The sequence below is a fragment of the Diabrotica undecimpunctata genome, chromosome 1 (genome assembly GCF_040954645.1).
Source record: "Diabrotica undecimpunctata isolate CICGRU chromosome 1, icDiaUnde3, whole genome shotgun sequence".
NCBI classification, from domain to species: Eukaryota; Metazoa; Arthropoda; class Insecta; order Coleoptera; family Chrysomelidae; genus Diabrotica; species Diabrotica undecimpunctata.
In genome coordinates, this window is record NC_092803.1 from 115,613,077 (window position 1) to 115,629,583 (window position 16,507).

Here is a 16,507-nt window from a genome sequence, read left to right on the forward strand (position 1 = left end):
GCATACGTTGTAAATCATCTTCACTTTGAGAGCCTAGTATTGCGTCGTCTGCATAGCAGATTATTGTAAGTTGTTTTTCTCCCATTTGGTATCCTTTTTTAGATCTTACTTTTTTTATTATTTCATCCACAATCTGATTGAACAGTAGAAGACTCAGGGAATCTCCCTGTCTTATCTCATTGCCATATACAGTTGTGCCTATAAATCTTCTGAGATCTCATAAATGGTGAAGAAGACAGTCACGAACAAGATCACTTTTACAGAACAAAAAGGGACATTACAATACTAAGCAATTAGGCTATATCCTTTCTTTCTCTAATGCCGTCCCTCCTAATGGAGTATAGGATGGATGTTTGCTTTCTTAGTCAATAATGGAATTGAAAGTTCTCTCTATTTTTCGCTCTTCGTTTGACTTCTTCCAGCTCAATTCAATTCTTTCATGTTCTATTGTTGTAGTCATTCGCCAGCTATTATCCGGTCTTCTTCTTCTTCATTTTCTGCATGTTTCTGACTATGTTAGTTTTATCTTTACTTATGGTTATAGTAGATCCATTTGTGAGCCCTTCAGACACTCAGACCACTTAAGACGGGTCCATTGTATCACCCCTATCATACGGACTAGGCCTATGATGTCTTTGGCGTTTCTGAGGCCCAGGCTGCTTCGAGCCCCCATATTTGCTATAATCACAAATCTGAGCTCTTTTAGTAGTCAGTATGTTTGTATGCGGGCTGTTGAGCCATACCGGTGCATAGTACTCCGCAACCAGATACACGAGTCCCAGTGCTGTCGATCTAAGTGTAGACGCTAAGTAACTCCATGTGGTACTGCATATCTTTTGCAGAATGTTTGTTATTTCGTGTTCCAAGTTTTGCAGCCATCTTTGATGGACGTTTGATAGAGTTTCAGTAAATAGAAGTGAAGATGGCCACGGTTTTAGTGACGTAAATCCAAAGGAGTATATATAACTGTTTTTATAGGAACATATAACTGTTGCTTTTACTATTTTCCTTAGAATTTCATCAATTTTTTCACCTTTTAAATCTTCCTAGGACTTCTATCAATATTTAAAAATCAACTATAAAAAAGTTCTAAAAAATATACAGTGAGACAGTGGATTCTCGTACAAAGGATGTGGTTCAGTGCAAGGTAAAATATTTAATTGTTTTATTTTTTATTAGCCACTAATATTAACCTTACTTTTATGTTAATTTTGTTACTTTTGTCATAAAAACGAGAAGTGGCAACACTGCACGTGCCGTCTGTATTAGCGAATCATTGAAATCATAATAATTCTTCTGTTCTTATAAAGAACTTCTGTTCGTATAAAGATTGGAGTTTTACTCGATTGTGTACCTTACGTTAGATATCAGGTAGATAACTTGGCTAGTTCTCTGTTGAATGCATGTTCTTTATAGGTAAGGTACAATTATGTATCATATTTCCACAAAACTTTGTTGGATTATAAAAATCCAACAATTGTTATATGTATTAAAGTTAAGAGGTATTATGTTAAAAAATAAAATTATTATTATTTTACTAAGTCCTTTTGTTATGGAAATTTTTGACGTCTATCCTATGACCTATTTAAAAAAAAAATACCTGATCATCAAGGAACAACTCGTTTGCTATATGTACCAAATACTCCACTTGAATGATACCACCCAGCGACGGAACGATGTTATATTCCGAAACTAATGTGAGAACCATTAAAGCTTCTACTATAAGTTGTCTGTATTCCGGTTGTGGAATCGTATTTAGAACAGTTTCTACTGCCAGAGCAAATTTCAGTTCACCAGAAGTCATTTCTTGAGTTAACGTTTGGGGCAGGACTTTTCCGGCAATGTCTAAACCTTGACACTAAAACAAGAACAACAATTTAAAAAATAATTCCAAATATAAAAGATTTTCAAGTAATAAGAGTTAATTAGAAAAGTAATTTGTTCTATAACTCCTACAAACTAAAAATCATTTTCAAAACAAAGATATTATTGAAAATCTAACAAACGGTTATTGATATACTATGCTGAGAAACACAAACTAATTTAGTATGTGACATAGTAGTGCAGGCTATTCTGACGATTCAATGAATAGTCAGAATCAACTTGAATATATGAATTTTCCTTTTTCTGTAGTTTCGTAGGAGAACCTTTCTTAAAAACCTAGATCGCTTGGAGTGAACATAGATAACACAAAAGATCTTTCACGTCGGAGTGTGGAAAGGTTACGGCCAAACGACCCCTTTGAAATCTACAATAGTACCACGCGACATTAACAATACTACGCAGTGGTATATTTGGGAAAGTCTGAAATTTTTAATGTGTTATGCTTTGACATACCCCGAGAACTGTGTGGGGAACTCCTCAGTTTCTTAAAATGACAGTTATTGAGTTCGTTTTGTGTGGAAAATCACATGTTTATTTCGTAGAATAGTGATCGTAGAAGATTACTCCAAAAGACTCTTGCACTAATTTTTCTTAATTCAGCATAAGCTTCTAAGTTTTAATTTGTAAAACGATTGCAACATTACTTGTTTTTCTTCCCGACCGTTTATAATTATTTCAATTATTCTTTGTTTTTTTATATACCATGCGAAAAATTTATACGAAAAATATAAGAAGTTAAAGAAATTTTTCCCGAGCTTTAAAGAAGCTGCATTAAATATCGGTCTAAAATTGAAAGAAGATAAAACAAAATACATATTAAGAGTGGAAACTACATTGGCAAAATGTATTTAATATGCTATAAAGAAAGAAGACAAAATGTAGGATCAAAGTCAAAATTTAAACACAACGGTAACAATGATTCCATTTATGAATTTTTTTGTCTATACGCCGATTTTGTTAGAAAATAAAAATTACCAAAGTTTGATTTTTTCATGGCAACGTTTTAAGTTGTACTAATATGAAAAAAAACATGCTCACATTATTTATTGCAATGCCAATGTCCCTTATTTATCATCTTATCTTAGACATCATAACTCGAAAAAAGTACGAATGCCGTTACGGACAACTACTTCGTATCTCTAATATAAACGAATCCACAAAAAAATGTGGTTTTATTAATGTTCTTGGGTTAAAAATTTACATTTATAAACAACATTTATAAGTACGTAACAATAAAACACTGAAAACTTTGTTTTCAAAAATTTCCACAAAATTTATTATAAAAACTTATCACTACAGATGTTTCGGCAGAGTGCCTTTCTCAAGTGATTTATTTTTGGCATGCGTTTACACTTTATTGTCTTTAATGAAATAGGTTGAGGAGGGGAGAACTGTTTGTCTCAAGTTGGTCATTCAGAATTATATCCGTGTTTTTTAATTTGTTAATTTCCATAGATTCTAACAAAGATAGCTTAAGGCCTTTATTTTGAATATGAAGAATTTAAAATTCGTCATTAAAAGAATGATTATGATCTAGAAGGTGAAGTGCGTATGTAGAATCTGTTTTTCTATTATTGAAAGCCGTTTTATGTTCTGCTATTCGTTTATTAAAATTTCTACCAGTTTGACCGATGTAAGTTTTTGGGCAGTCGCTACATTTAAGTTTGTATACACCACTGTGTAAGTGCTTTTTATTTTGGCTCTTGTTGTTTTTAATATATTTGCCCAAGTTGTTGTTTGTTCTGAAAGTGGTGTCATTCCTTTCTTTTTTGTGTATTTGGTTATTTTTGTTGATATTTTGCCTGTATATGTAATCGAGCAGAAGATACTATGTTTTTTCTCTGGTGGTGGAAATACGAATTTCAGGGCTTTCTTGTGTAGTTTTTGATTTAAAATTTTATTAATTGTTTGTTCGCTATATCCATTGTTTACTGTTATTTGCTTAATGATATTTAATTCTGTCTCAATGTTGTATTTTGACATCGGAATTTCTGTTAATCTATGTAACATACTATGATAGGCTGCCAGTTTATGTTGTGTGGGATGGGATGATGAATTGTGTATAGTCGTGTCAGTATTCTTAGGTTTATGAAATATGGAGAAGTCGAAGTTTGTTTTTAAGTCTGATAATTTTTAAATCTAAAAAATTTATGGATTGATTTTGTTCTGTTTCTATTGTAAATTCAATATGACTGTGAAGTGAATTGTTTGAATATGGAATGTTTTGAAATCTTTGTCCCTAGATGATCCATAAAAATATCTGATAGTAATGGGCTTAGAGGATTGTCCATTATAAGTCCTGTACTGTTATTTGTATATATTTGATTATTAAATTCAAAGTAGTCCTGGTTTAAGAAAATTTCAAGATGATGTAAAATTTCAGATGTCATGATTGGATATGTAACATTTTGTTCTAAAAGGTTTTTTACAAGAAGAAAAGTTTCTGTAGAAGGAATAATAGGAAAAAGAAACATGCTCTTCATACAGAAACTTTTATTCTAGTAAAAAACGTTTTACACCAAAATATTATAAATCCAATCATTACATCTGAATTTGCATAAACCAGGACTACTTTGAATTTAATCAAATATATACAAATAACAGTGTAGGACTTATAATTTGCAATCCTCTAAGCCCATTACTATCAGATATTTTTATGGATCATCTAGAGACAAAGATTTCAAAACATCCCATATTCAAACAGTTTTTATATTGGTGGAGATACGTAGACGACGTACTGGTATGTTTCACAGGAACTAACAGGCAACTCGACCAATTTTTATCGTATATTAATTCACTTCATAGTCATATTGAATTTACAATAGACACAGAACAAAATCAATCCATAAATTTTTTAGATTTAAAAATTATCAGACTTAAAAACAAACCTAGACTTCTCCATATTTCATAAACCTACCCATACTGACACGACTATACACAATTCATCATCCCATCCCACACAACATAAACTGGCAGCCTATCATAGTATGTTACATAGATTAACAGAAATTCCGATGTCAAAATACAACATTGAGACAGAATTAAATATCATTAAGCAAATAACAGTAAACAATGGATACAGCGAACAAACAATTAATAAAATTTTAAATCAAAAACTACACAAGAAAGCCCTGAAATTCGTATTTCCACCACCAGAGAATAAACATAGTATCTTCTGCTCGATTACATATACAGGCAAAATATCAACAAAATAGCCAAACACACAAAAAAGAAAGGAATGACACCACTTTCAGAACAAACAACAACTTGGGCAAATATATTAAAAACAACAAGAGCCAAAATAAAAAGCACTTACACAGTGGTGTATACAAACTTAAATGTGGCGACTGCCCAAAAACTTACATCGGTCAAACTGGTAGAAATTTTAATAAACGAATAGCAGAACATAAAACGGCTTTCAATAATAGAAAAACAGATTCTACATACGCACTTCACCTTCTAGATCATAATCATTCTTTTAATGACGAATTTTAAATTCTTCATATTCAAAATAAAGGCCTTAAGCTATCTTTGTTAGAATCTATGGAAATTAACAAATTAAAAAACACGGATATAATTCCGAATGACCAACTTGAGACAAATAGTTCCCCCCTCCTCAACCCATTTCATTAAAGACTATAAAGTGTAAACGCATGCCAAAAATAGATCACTTGAAAAATGCACTCTGCCGAAACAGCTGTAGTGATAAGTTTTTATAATAAATTTTGTGGAAATTTGTGAAAACAAATTTTTCAGTGTTTTATTGTTACATAAAATGAGTAACATAAAAAGTAACGGTCGAATCCATCAATTATTTCTAATTACTTTTTTAGTTTTCAAACAAGCACCAAAAATTCATATTTATACTTATTTTACAAGAACATTTTTTTATTTAAATATTTTCATAACCATAGCTTTGAAATTCGAAACTTTCGAAGATTCGATTGTTTTTTATAATTTAATATTGTTACATAATATATACTGTTACGATAAATTCTGACCCAAAACCGTAAATATATTTATTACTAATATTTTCATTCATTCACGTATTTTTTAGGTAATGCCTACCTGACACACGATGGGTCCCCCTTTGTAATAAAAACAACAATTCGAACCTTCTGGAGACAAGCCGATTTAACCATACCGGTTCTGAGAACAATTCGCCGCTCTGTCTAGAAGGCCGTAGACGTTTCTAGTCTAACAGTAGTGAATATATAACAGGACTTTTTGGAGAATAGAAAACAGTTAATTCTGAAGACGCGCTTGCGATAAAATGTTACGTTCGCTTTTTAATAAATTATGTATATTTAGTGATAAATAAATTAATATCAGTTATTGTGCTTTTTAATGAATTAAGATAAGAACAAGACATTATAAATTAAATAGACATTGAAATAAAATCATCACAATACCCTTTCAAGTATAGACCACACTCTCGAATAAAAATCTCTAGGAACTCTGTTAAGAGCACCATCCAGTCTTCTTCGTCTCAACCACTGCCCTTGTCGATCTGGTTCTACAATGTCCTCTGAAGGGTCATTCGCCAAACTAATGTGACTTTTCTAAAACAACATAACAATTGGAAAACAGCTTAACCGTAGAAATGATTTACTTACCTTACTGATACGGCTAGATTTATTGGTAACAATCGAAAAATTGCCTCTTCCAACTGAAAATAAGATGTACTTGTATTATATCTTAATATCCTGAGGAGTAAACATGAAGAAATAATTAGTCATTACTATTAGATTAGATTTAAACAATACGGCTCTCACTCCTAAGCGCAAAATTCATCCATCGCAGATACCTACGCTATCAAAAGGATCGCTCGGGTAGAGCTGTTTCCGTGTTATCGAGCATTAGGTGACTTGATATGCTGGAGTATTTCCCAACAATTTTCGTATACAGCTGGAAGTTGAGAGTAGTATAGCTTTCTGCATGGTATTACAGAGATGTTAACTCAGACCCAACTTTTTTATGTTTTTTATGAGGTTTCTTGGAATGACTCCAGTATTAGAGAGAATAAAAAGTATCGTATGGGTACTCTCTATTCTCCATCGTCTCCGTATTTGAATTTCCAGATCTCCGTACTTGGAGATCTTTCTGTTATAGTTAACACGCAGATTATTGTTATGCATCGCAATGTCAATTAGTGTTGTTTGTCTAATTTCTTTATTTACTAGTACGAGATCTGTTTTGATGATATATTTAGGGTCATTTTTGGTTGGTACTGTAATCTGATCCTGAAGTACGAGCAGAGAACCTTCTGTTTCAGGGAACATCTTTCCCGATGTCAACCAATAGTTCGGGGCTGTGCTGTCGATATAGTATTGCCTAACTTCATTGGGATGTCGCCCATGCAGAGGTTTACCCAACTACATGCGCATTTTTTGTCCTTAAAAAGGTGGTTTATGCGTATTTCTAGTCCTCTTAGTTTAAGCGGTGTTGCGTCATCTAATGCGCAAATCAAGAGATGTACGGTAGATGATTCACCCTGCTTCTAATTTATTTAGCTAGAATTAGAAAATTAGTTCTACAATTAGCAATCTGTTTTCATAATTGTTAAGCTATATACATGTCTTCTTCCCACTTAATACCGTGGTAACGTCGTTCTTTATACTGCACTACGAAGATGATGTTTTTGGGTCTTTATGAGGTGTGATCGGACTTTTCACTGAATATTTTCTATATCCGTCTACTTAGCAATATCAAATGAACTAAGCACGGTACTATGTGTTTAGCGTCTTAATAATTTTTTACTGTTAAAATGCGAACGAAGCAACTTTTTACCCTTCGTATAAACTCTGAAGTTAACCCCTTGACTTGACATTTTGCATATTGAATCTTCCGGACTGAACTTTTTCTATGCAAGTGCATTCTAATATTGTTAGAGAAGGTTTCTACAGCTTTAAGCATCTGATCTAGTAGATGGTTTCAAGTGGTAACCATTAATTGCTAAATTCATTTGTTTGAATCATGAGTCGATGATGAGTTATTTTTTGCAGCCCATGAACTCTTAGTGTATCCTTTCACTTGAGGCTCTATGATATTGTTTAGAGCACAGTGTTGGTAGATATAAGTACGTGTACAGAGGATGTGATTAATTTATAAAAAGTTGCAACACAAGTAATTGTACAGTATTTGAAGAAGTATAAAGAAGTTGTTTCCTGAGTTAGGAAAGATGGTATTTCCTGGGGATCAGAATTAATATATTTAATTAATATTGATAAGCACTTAAAAACACAGCAGAATACATCTTAATCCAGAAGTTTGAACTCCGTCTGGTTCAGAAGTTTTCCAGTTATGAAGCTCTTTTATAATACTTGATACTTATTCAGTAGTGAGGGTTCGTAGGCAGTAGTACTATAGTGTTGACAGTTGTGCGTTGTATGTTCACTCCATCCAACATTGGTATTATTAGCAGTTGCTGCGAAGAGTTAATTTCCCAAAACTCACGTATTTCTTCTTTGATTTATTGCCATTTTTTAGAGGAGAATTGAGTTTCCTATAAAACACCTCAGAATGTTCAAAAAAGTACTGTCGCATTTTCGATTGTAAATAACTTTGAACTTCTTTGGTCAACCTGAATGAAAGAAAGTTTTTGTTTTAACGTATCCATGCACTGTTGAGCTGTGTTGTTTTCTAAATCATATTGTGAGTGACTTGTAGTGCTCAGCAACATTTCAAATGTTATTCAGTAGGTACATAAAGATCGGAGATTATTCTCGGGTCTAGTCTAAGCTGTATTTTATAGAATGTAATAAATCAATTGTAAAAAGAAGTTAATAAGAAGTATAAAAAAATAGAGGTGAGTTTTTATAGCCCTTTTTCTATCCGAATTGTCGAATAAAGGCCTCTCCCATTTCTCGCCATTCATCCCTGTTGTGTGCTAGGCGTTTCCACATTGGTCCTGCGACTCTTTTGATATCGTCGCTCCAGCGCATTTGAGGTCTTCCTCTTGGTCTCTTCGCATCGTACGGTCGCCAGTTTCCGACTTCTTTGTTCCATCTACCATCTTCGAGACGTTCGTTGTGTCCAGCCCATTTCCATTTTAATTTAGCTGCTTGTTTCGCGGCGTCCTTTATTTTTGTTTTGTTCCGGATTGCTTCGTTCGTTTGCCGATCTATTAGTGAGATACCAAGCATCTGTCGTTCCATGGCTCGCTGAGTTTTTCGAATCTTGTCCATGTTCTGTTTTGTGAATGTCCAGGTTTGAGCTCCGTAAGTGAGAACGGGAAGGATACAAGAATCGAACACTTTGGTTCGAAGGTTTTGGGGTATCTTTTTGTCTGACAGTAACAGATACAATAGAAAAATCTAAAGAAAATAAGAAAATCTATATGTAGGCCAAGCTATTAATAAAGTTTTTGGCAAGAAGGTTTTAACTACAAATAAAACATTCTTACTTTAAAAGAACACAGAAATCTTAAAATCATGAATTTAGGACATATACTTTAGAATAAAGTGGGATGTAGACATATTTGTGAAATGTTAGAGTCGGAGTGCCATATGGGATCATAATAGGTCAACTCCAGAGTTAGAACAAAACATTACTGCTACCTTCACAGATGACACAGTTGACCAGATTGTAATAGTTAAAAAAGGGACTTAAAAAATTTTGGTGTCAACATAGTTATTAATCAGTGTGTGTCATTAATAATGACATAAGCTGCTGTATTCGATCTCAAGACCAATAAGACATATACACCTTAATATTAGGAAAATATTAAGTAATAGCAAGAACCAACAGTGGAATAAAATCATAAAACAAAACAAACAAATAAAAATTGAAGAAATTAGTTCCCATTTAAATATTTTTGTTTTAATAACTTGAAACTTACCACTACTAATCGCAAATTCTTTTCCGCTGATAATGTGATGTAGCAAATTTTTCATTTCGAATGGACTTAAATTGAGAAGGTGTTCTGATGCTTCATCACCATCACATATAAGAGTTCTTGAAAGTTCAGTAGCCATGACCTGCAAATGAGAAGAAAATATTAATATTTTTCTATTTTAAAGACATCACCAAGTTTTCTGGGGGAATTTGCGTGAAAACTGAATTTTCTTTTGTAAATAAATTCTTCTTTTGCAAAAAAATTTTCTCTAGTATGCCATTACAAAAATTCGATATTCAGAAAAACGCACCCTAGTTCAACTCTAAATTTCCTTTTTTGTGTTATCTCATATGACATTTTCAGTACACAAAAAGGGATAATGGATAAAATCGTGGTTGAACTTCGTATTGCAATCCGACGGTCTATATATCCGAGCCACGAGCGGTGGATATGTGCTACAAATTATATTCAAATAAAAAATAAATAAAAATGGCATGTAATCTTTCAAGTAAAGCTAATTTTGTGGTAACAAATACTACACAAAATACATTTACTCATAGAGATCAGGATAGAATGAAAAGAGGGTTACGCCCATAGAGTGTATTGTAGTATTGTAGGATTTGATTTGTTAGGTCATGGTAGAGCAATGATCACATTGGAAATTCGTAATACAGGAAAACAGCTTAAATAAAGTGTTAAACAAAGCTGTGGTTGTGAGATATACTCTAGTAAAAGAAAGAGTTAGAACTTACTTGCTGTGATGCCAATTCAACCAATTTTTAGGTAGAGTTACCGATTCGGCAATCCATCTACCGATATACCAAAAATACCTTATTTTCTATCGATTTTCATTCTTCGACAGTTCGGCAGATTTTACCTTTACTTCAGGTACACCTAGTTTGGTACATTTTTTTAAGATACAAAAATACATTTGAAGAGAAATCACCCTATATTCTAGGAGTGTCTAAAGAGCCCACAAATGGGCCCTGTCCCGGTCTGCCATAACCATAAGCACCCTATATTCACTACGCTTAAAAATGTTGAATTTTCCTGTATTCAAATTGTTTAAAAGGATATATTATTTTTAAAACATCACGTATTATCTTAAAATTCTGAATAGAATTAATTAGCCCTTTAGCTAACTAAATTTACCTTCGGGACATTAAGAGTACGGTCAGTAACCTTCCAGTATCTATTGTATCCTTGATAAAGAAGTATATAGATGGTAGTTTCATCAGTAAAAATTAGTTGACCCGTTGATATGGACCTTTAAAAAAGATTCGTATTATCCATGACTAACTATGTCCTATTTCCCAAAAAACATTACTTTAGTAAGTTTTAAGCAGGAATTAAATTTAAATCTACCTAATTCTGAGAAGATTATCCACCGAAAATACGATTTTGGTAGTGGCATCCAAGGTCGTTTAGTCTATTCATTCATATGGGCTGGAATTTTAGCATGGAGATAACAAGTAACGGCTTATTGTGATGGTTTAAATCTATTAGGAATTTTAGAGTAAAATTATTTATAGTATAATCATACCCTAAATTTAGCATTAAAAAATTTTGTGTACGCTTCTTATTACTACTGTCCACACACAATACATGGACCACACACAATATATGGGCAACGCTAAACAGAATAAGAACAAGCAGCGGTAGATGTGCTGATTGCTTATATAGATGGGGAAAAGCCTTTACTTCTGAGTGTGATTGTGGTCATTGTTGAAGAATGCCCCCGAAGGCTATACCCTCGAACTTTCGTTCCTGAATGCGAAATGTTTTACATTATATTAATACTATATTAGATATTCGTTCGTAATACTCCATATAACGTTTTAAATCGATTTTTAATTTTATTATGTGTTCCTATTGTATGCCATACTATAAATAAATAAATATGTAGGTTATATACCTGGACGATAAGTCCAACTCGTAATCTTAACATCTCCAAAAACAACTGCGGTTCAGTTCTAATAAACATAGCTAAATAGGATAATAATTCTTGTGTCAACATAGCAGTACTGTCATCTTCTCCATAAGCTTCGTGTATCAATAATCTCAAATCATTTTCTGGCAGTGGGGCTGTAATTGTGTGCTCGTTGTTCGGAGGCATACCTAAAATGAGATCAAACAAATTTTGTATCTAACATTTTACTACTTTTATGATTCAATTAGTAAGGCAATTAAATATATATGATTTGTACGCGCTTGGAAGTGAACATAATAAGTTAATAAAATTAGATCAGGAATGCATTAAGTGGGTACAAAATGGGTCTATACACAGTACTATCAATGAATATAGATGCTCATAGTAGGCTACTCCTCAACAAAAAAGTGCCACTCGATACAGACGTTGCCGGAATGTAAACAAACAAGGTTTGTAACCCGGTCAATAGAGGCGCTTATAATTTTTAACAAATTTCTAACAAATAACTCCTTGATTACACTGATAAAAGTTTTCCTTACGACGGGTTTACTGGGTAGCTTTTTTCGTGGTGTAATCGAGAGTGATAGTACTGAAAAAAGGCGAAGCTTTTTAAAACTGTCAGATTACTTGTTAAAAAGCATAAAAAGGAAAAACAGTTACAGTTAATGACAGACAGGCGAACCGAAGTAAATGATATGAAATCGGAAATAAAAGAAATGAGAAGAGAACAAAAATAATTAAGGAACTAAGTCCAACTCCTTAAACAGGAAAACATTAACCTAAGAAATAATTGTGAGTGGTTAGTTCAAGAAAACATACAGATGCGAAAAGAAATGAATATAAGAAACAAAAACAGCTCGAATAAATGAAAAAATACAAAACTAAAAATTATGTAGGTTTATAAAGCCTAAAAATGGATACCAATGATACAAATACTTTGAAAGGAGCATGTCAAATTTTATGGAGCAATATTTGGGAAAACATATAATATTAACGGCGCAAGAAAAATAGGCGAAAAAATTTGCTTAATAGAACTGAATTGAGTAAAAGACAAAATATACAAAATAAGTATAAAAGAATTTAAAGATGGGAGAATAGACATAAACTAGGATATGAGTAAAAGATAAAGAAAGACGCACAAGGAAACGAGACAAAAAGCATATCGCTGCTCCGGAAGTATATTGACACAACTGCGAAAACTGAAGTTTTACAGGAGACGACAAAAACAAAATCCTGCTGCTTTGTTTTATAGAATGGGCCAAAGTTTCAATGTGTAGTGCTGCTATGAAATTAGTATATTGGTATTATGGGAGTCTTCTGCAACTTTTAAGGAATTTCATTTGATCAAATAATAACAAACAGCATCACAGTACCCAGTACTATGTAAATATGTCATTGTTTTTCTGAAAATATATTACACTCTTTTACATTTCTCAGAATAGGAGTGGGAAATCTAAGTAAAAATGTAAAAATAAGGTAATCAAACTGTTTATTAGAACAAAAATATCAAGAAGCGATTTTAGTATATAAGTAAATACAATGTATAGCACAAAAATAATATTTTCAGAATCTGCAGACGTTTTTCAAGCCTTTAATCCCTGAATCATATTACCGATAATAGCCATGAATTGAAATACGTTTAATCTTCTAATCACTTTACCCGAATTGGAAAGTTTGTGAGTTCTTTTTCACCCCTCTCTTTTACATTCCTGATTACTGAAATATATCGATCTGGGACATAAATAGGTCCCGATTTCTTAGCCTTTTTTAAACTTCTTTCAATGACACAGTAATAAATATATGATAAAGTAATAAATATTTCGTAGATTCGAACTACACAAACAAAGAACTGACACAGAGAAAAATTACAACGCATTCTTATATTTTCGAGAATAAATTCCAATCTTATAATTTTACAACGATTTACAAATATGTAGAAAATGCAATTTTAATCCCAAAATTTTACAGTTGTGTCATTATACTTCCGGAACAGCAATATGAAGAAAGAATAAAAGGTAATGAGGTGGAAATTGGTTTCAGCAAGATAACGACAAATGGAGAAGTATGGAAGTATTTTTATATAACAAAGACAGTGAACAATTAAAAAACACAAAAATGTACATTACAAGGATGTTAGGAAAAGGAGACGACCAGGCAACAAAAAAGAAAATAAACAATGTAAACAGCAAATTTGATTGAATTTAACATAATTTGAAACCGATTCGAGTAAAATAAAGCAAAAAATAAATGATCAATTAGAGAAAAAATAAGCTGACCGAGGCGATGAAAAAGACCAAGATAAAAGAAAATTAAGAAAATATAAATACTGGGTGTTATGAAACAGGTCAAGTGAAAAAATTAATACGAAAAATCACGAAATATAAGTTGGATACTTGGAATCAAACAAACTAAACAGCTAGAGTCAAAGTGTAGACATAAAAGAGAAACGGTGTGCAAAATAGAATGAGAGGAGCAGGTTTTATACTACAGAAAAGGTTAAAGGAGATGGCAATAGTATTTTAATCGTCAGTAACAGATAGATTATCTGTCTCACAGAATAAAAGAGAAGAAAAGAAATAGAACCATAATAAATGTAAATACTCCAATAGAGGATATAGAAGAAGATGAAAAAGATATGTTTTACGAAATTTTAGACAAAGAGTATAAACAGGGTAAAAACATGAAGCGAGAATAATAATAGGAAATTATAACGCAAAGGTTGGCAAGGAGGATCTATTTAATGAAAATACAGTGGGGAAATAAAACAAACACGAAATAACAAACAATACCAGACACAGAATAATAATTTTTGCAGTAGACAGAAATCTAGTAATAAAAAGTGCTCAATTACAACGATAGGAAATATGTAAAGAAACGTGTGTCTTCAGATGGAAAAAACAGTGAAACAAATGGACCACATATTAACAGATAAAATAAAATGATTCCATATCACGAGTAAGAAGTATAACAGGAGCACTGGATAGGAGACTTTGGACTACTATCTGGCAAGAGTGACATGTAGAGACAAGTTGAAGTGGGGAAAAGAAAATAATTAAAGAAAGCATAAGAAAATTTAATTCATCTCTCATAAAGAACGATACAAAAATACACTAGTTAGATACTAATAAGTGAGACATAGAGGTAGCGGAAATATGGAAGACCTACTTACACGGATTACTAAAGAATACAGAAGAAGAACAGGGCATGACACAGGATGGACACATGAGATAGAATAACATGGAGCTAAAATGATAAAAGAAGGATGAAAGCGTCTATGTAAATACATTTTCTTACTAATACGCTCGGAGAAGATGGAAAAATACTAGAAGAATGGACGATAGGAAGAATATATCATACATAAAATGGGATAACAGCAACGATCACGAACAGGGAAGTTCTAGAAAAAATGAAGAAGGAACCAGAGATTGTGTTTACGATCAAACGCATAAAATTGCAATATCTGGGACACGTTATGAGAAATCAGCACCGTTACTCCCTGCTGCAGTCTATATTGCAAGGTAAAGTCAAAGGTAACCGAGGACCCGGTAGAAGGAGAATATCATGGCTACGGAATTTAAGAACATGGTTTAAGAAAACCTCAACGGAGCTGTTTCAAGCCTCAGCAAGCAAGGTCATGATTGCCAATATGATTTCCAACATCCGAAACGGATAGGAACCAGAAGAAGAAGAAAATGAGATAAACAACTATGCAAAAATTTTAGAGGCATTGCACTTAGAGAAACATGTTATAAGATAAGCTCAATGCTTACGAGGTAGACTAAATAAATATATGGAAAACATAGTGGAAGAATACCATGCAGTCTTCAGACATAAACAATCAGTAATAGACAAGATATTTGCGCTAAAATATTTACAAGCAAATTGTATAGAATACAAAAGTGTCCTATATGTTATTTTTGTAGATTTTATTGTTGTCATACTAAGTATACTTACCTACAGTAATCTGCTTTTGACGTACTAACAAATCAGTAACAGACTTCGCCAAATCTTCTACTCGCTTTCCTAACATTCCAGCTGTGTGTCGCACTAAACCCCACATTTTTTGATGACAGGCTTTTTCGTATAATCCTTTCAACAGATCTTTTACTGTAACTACCCGGCCATATTCCAACATACCAGTGTTATAGTCCAAACCTTTAGTATCCACTAAATACTGCAAGATGTCACCTTGTTCATCCAGGGAATCTGATTCTCTAAGCATAGCAAAAAGTTCTTCTACCTAAAATTTAAAAACTTTGGTTTGATCATATAGTTTAACATAAAAAAGAAACGAAAAATATGTAGGCCAATGTAGATTTTAAAAAATTATTCATCGTGGAAAACATCTAAAGAATCCAATTCAAACATACAATTCCGTTTTTTCTTACATCCTTATGTTTCTTGACATAGTTTACAACCTTTCTCTTTAAACATCGGGAAAAACTGTATTTCTTTTTATACATGCTCTCCTCTCTCTTCTCATTAACTTCTTCCGTATTTACCTTTTTCTAACTTTTTTTTTCAATGATATTGTCATTAGTTTCATAATTTTTTCAATTCCAAGATCTGTTATGAAAGCGTTTCAGGTTTCATACTTCTTAAATATTCTTACCAGCTCTACCATTTATGTTTTATTCCCATTATTTTATTTTGTAAAACACTTCCCAGGGATTTGTAGGAAGATGGTTTTTCTAGTTTTTCCTATTTGTTGGAATGTAAAATATGTGGATTTATTGATAAATAAACTTCTAAAATTGATAAATTTTTCTATTTACGTGAGACACATAACTATGGGCACAGAACTGTTGAGCAGTGACAACTACCTATTGTAGTATCGTAGAAGATGTGTGTAGTGA

At 32.5% G+C, this 16,507-nt stretch overlaps 1 protein-coding gene across 4 annotated transcripts in view; it reads right to left on the minus strand.

Moving 5' to 3' along the window:
* The window catches only part of LOC140452845 (probable phosphorylase b kinase regulatory subunit alpha), a 95,203-nt gene that overhangs the window by 11,222 nt on the left and 67,474 nt on the right, over positions 1-16,507 (minus strand). For all 4 annotated transcript variants that reach the window (XR_011952226.1, XM_072547188.1, XM_072547180.1 and 1 more), the window contains 6 exons: positions 15,606-15,891; positions 11,637-11,839; positions 9,725-9,863; positions 6,501-6,553; positions 6,297-6,446; positions 1,601-1,858 (listed from right to left, as the gene is read on the minus strand). Coding sequence is in view for 3 of the 4 variants with exons in the window: in XM_072547188.1 (XP_072403289.1) it covers positions 1,601-1,858; positions 6,297-6,446; positions 6,501-6,553; positions 9,725-9,863; positions 11,637-11,839; positions 15,606-15,891 (1,089 nt within the window). In the remaining variant the exon portion in view is untranslated. The remainder of the gene's footprint in view (positions 1-1,600; positions 1,859-6,296; positions 6,447-6,500; positions 6,554-9,724; positions 9,864-11,636; positions 11,840-15,605; positions 15,892-16,507) is intronic.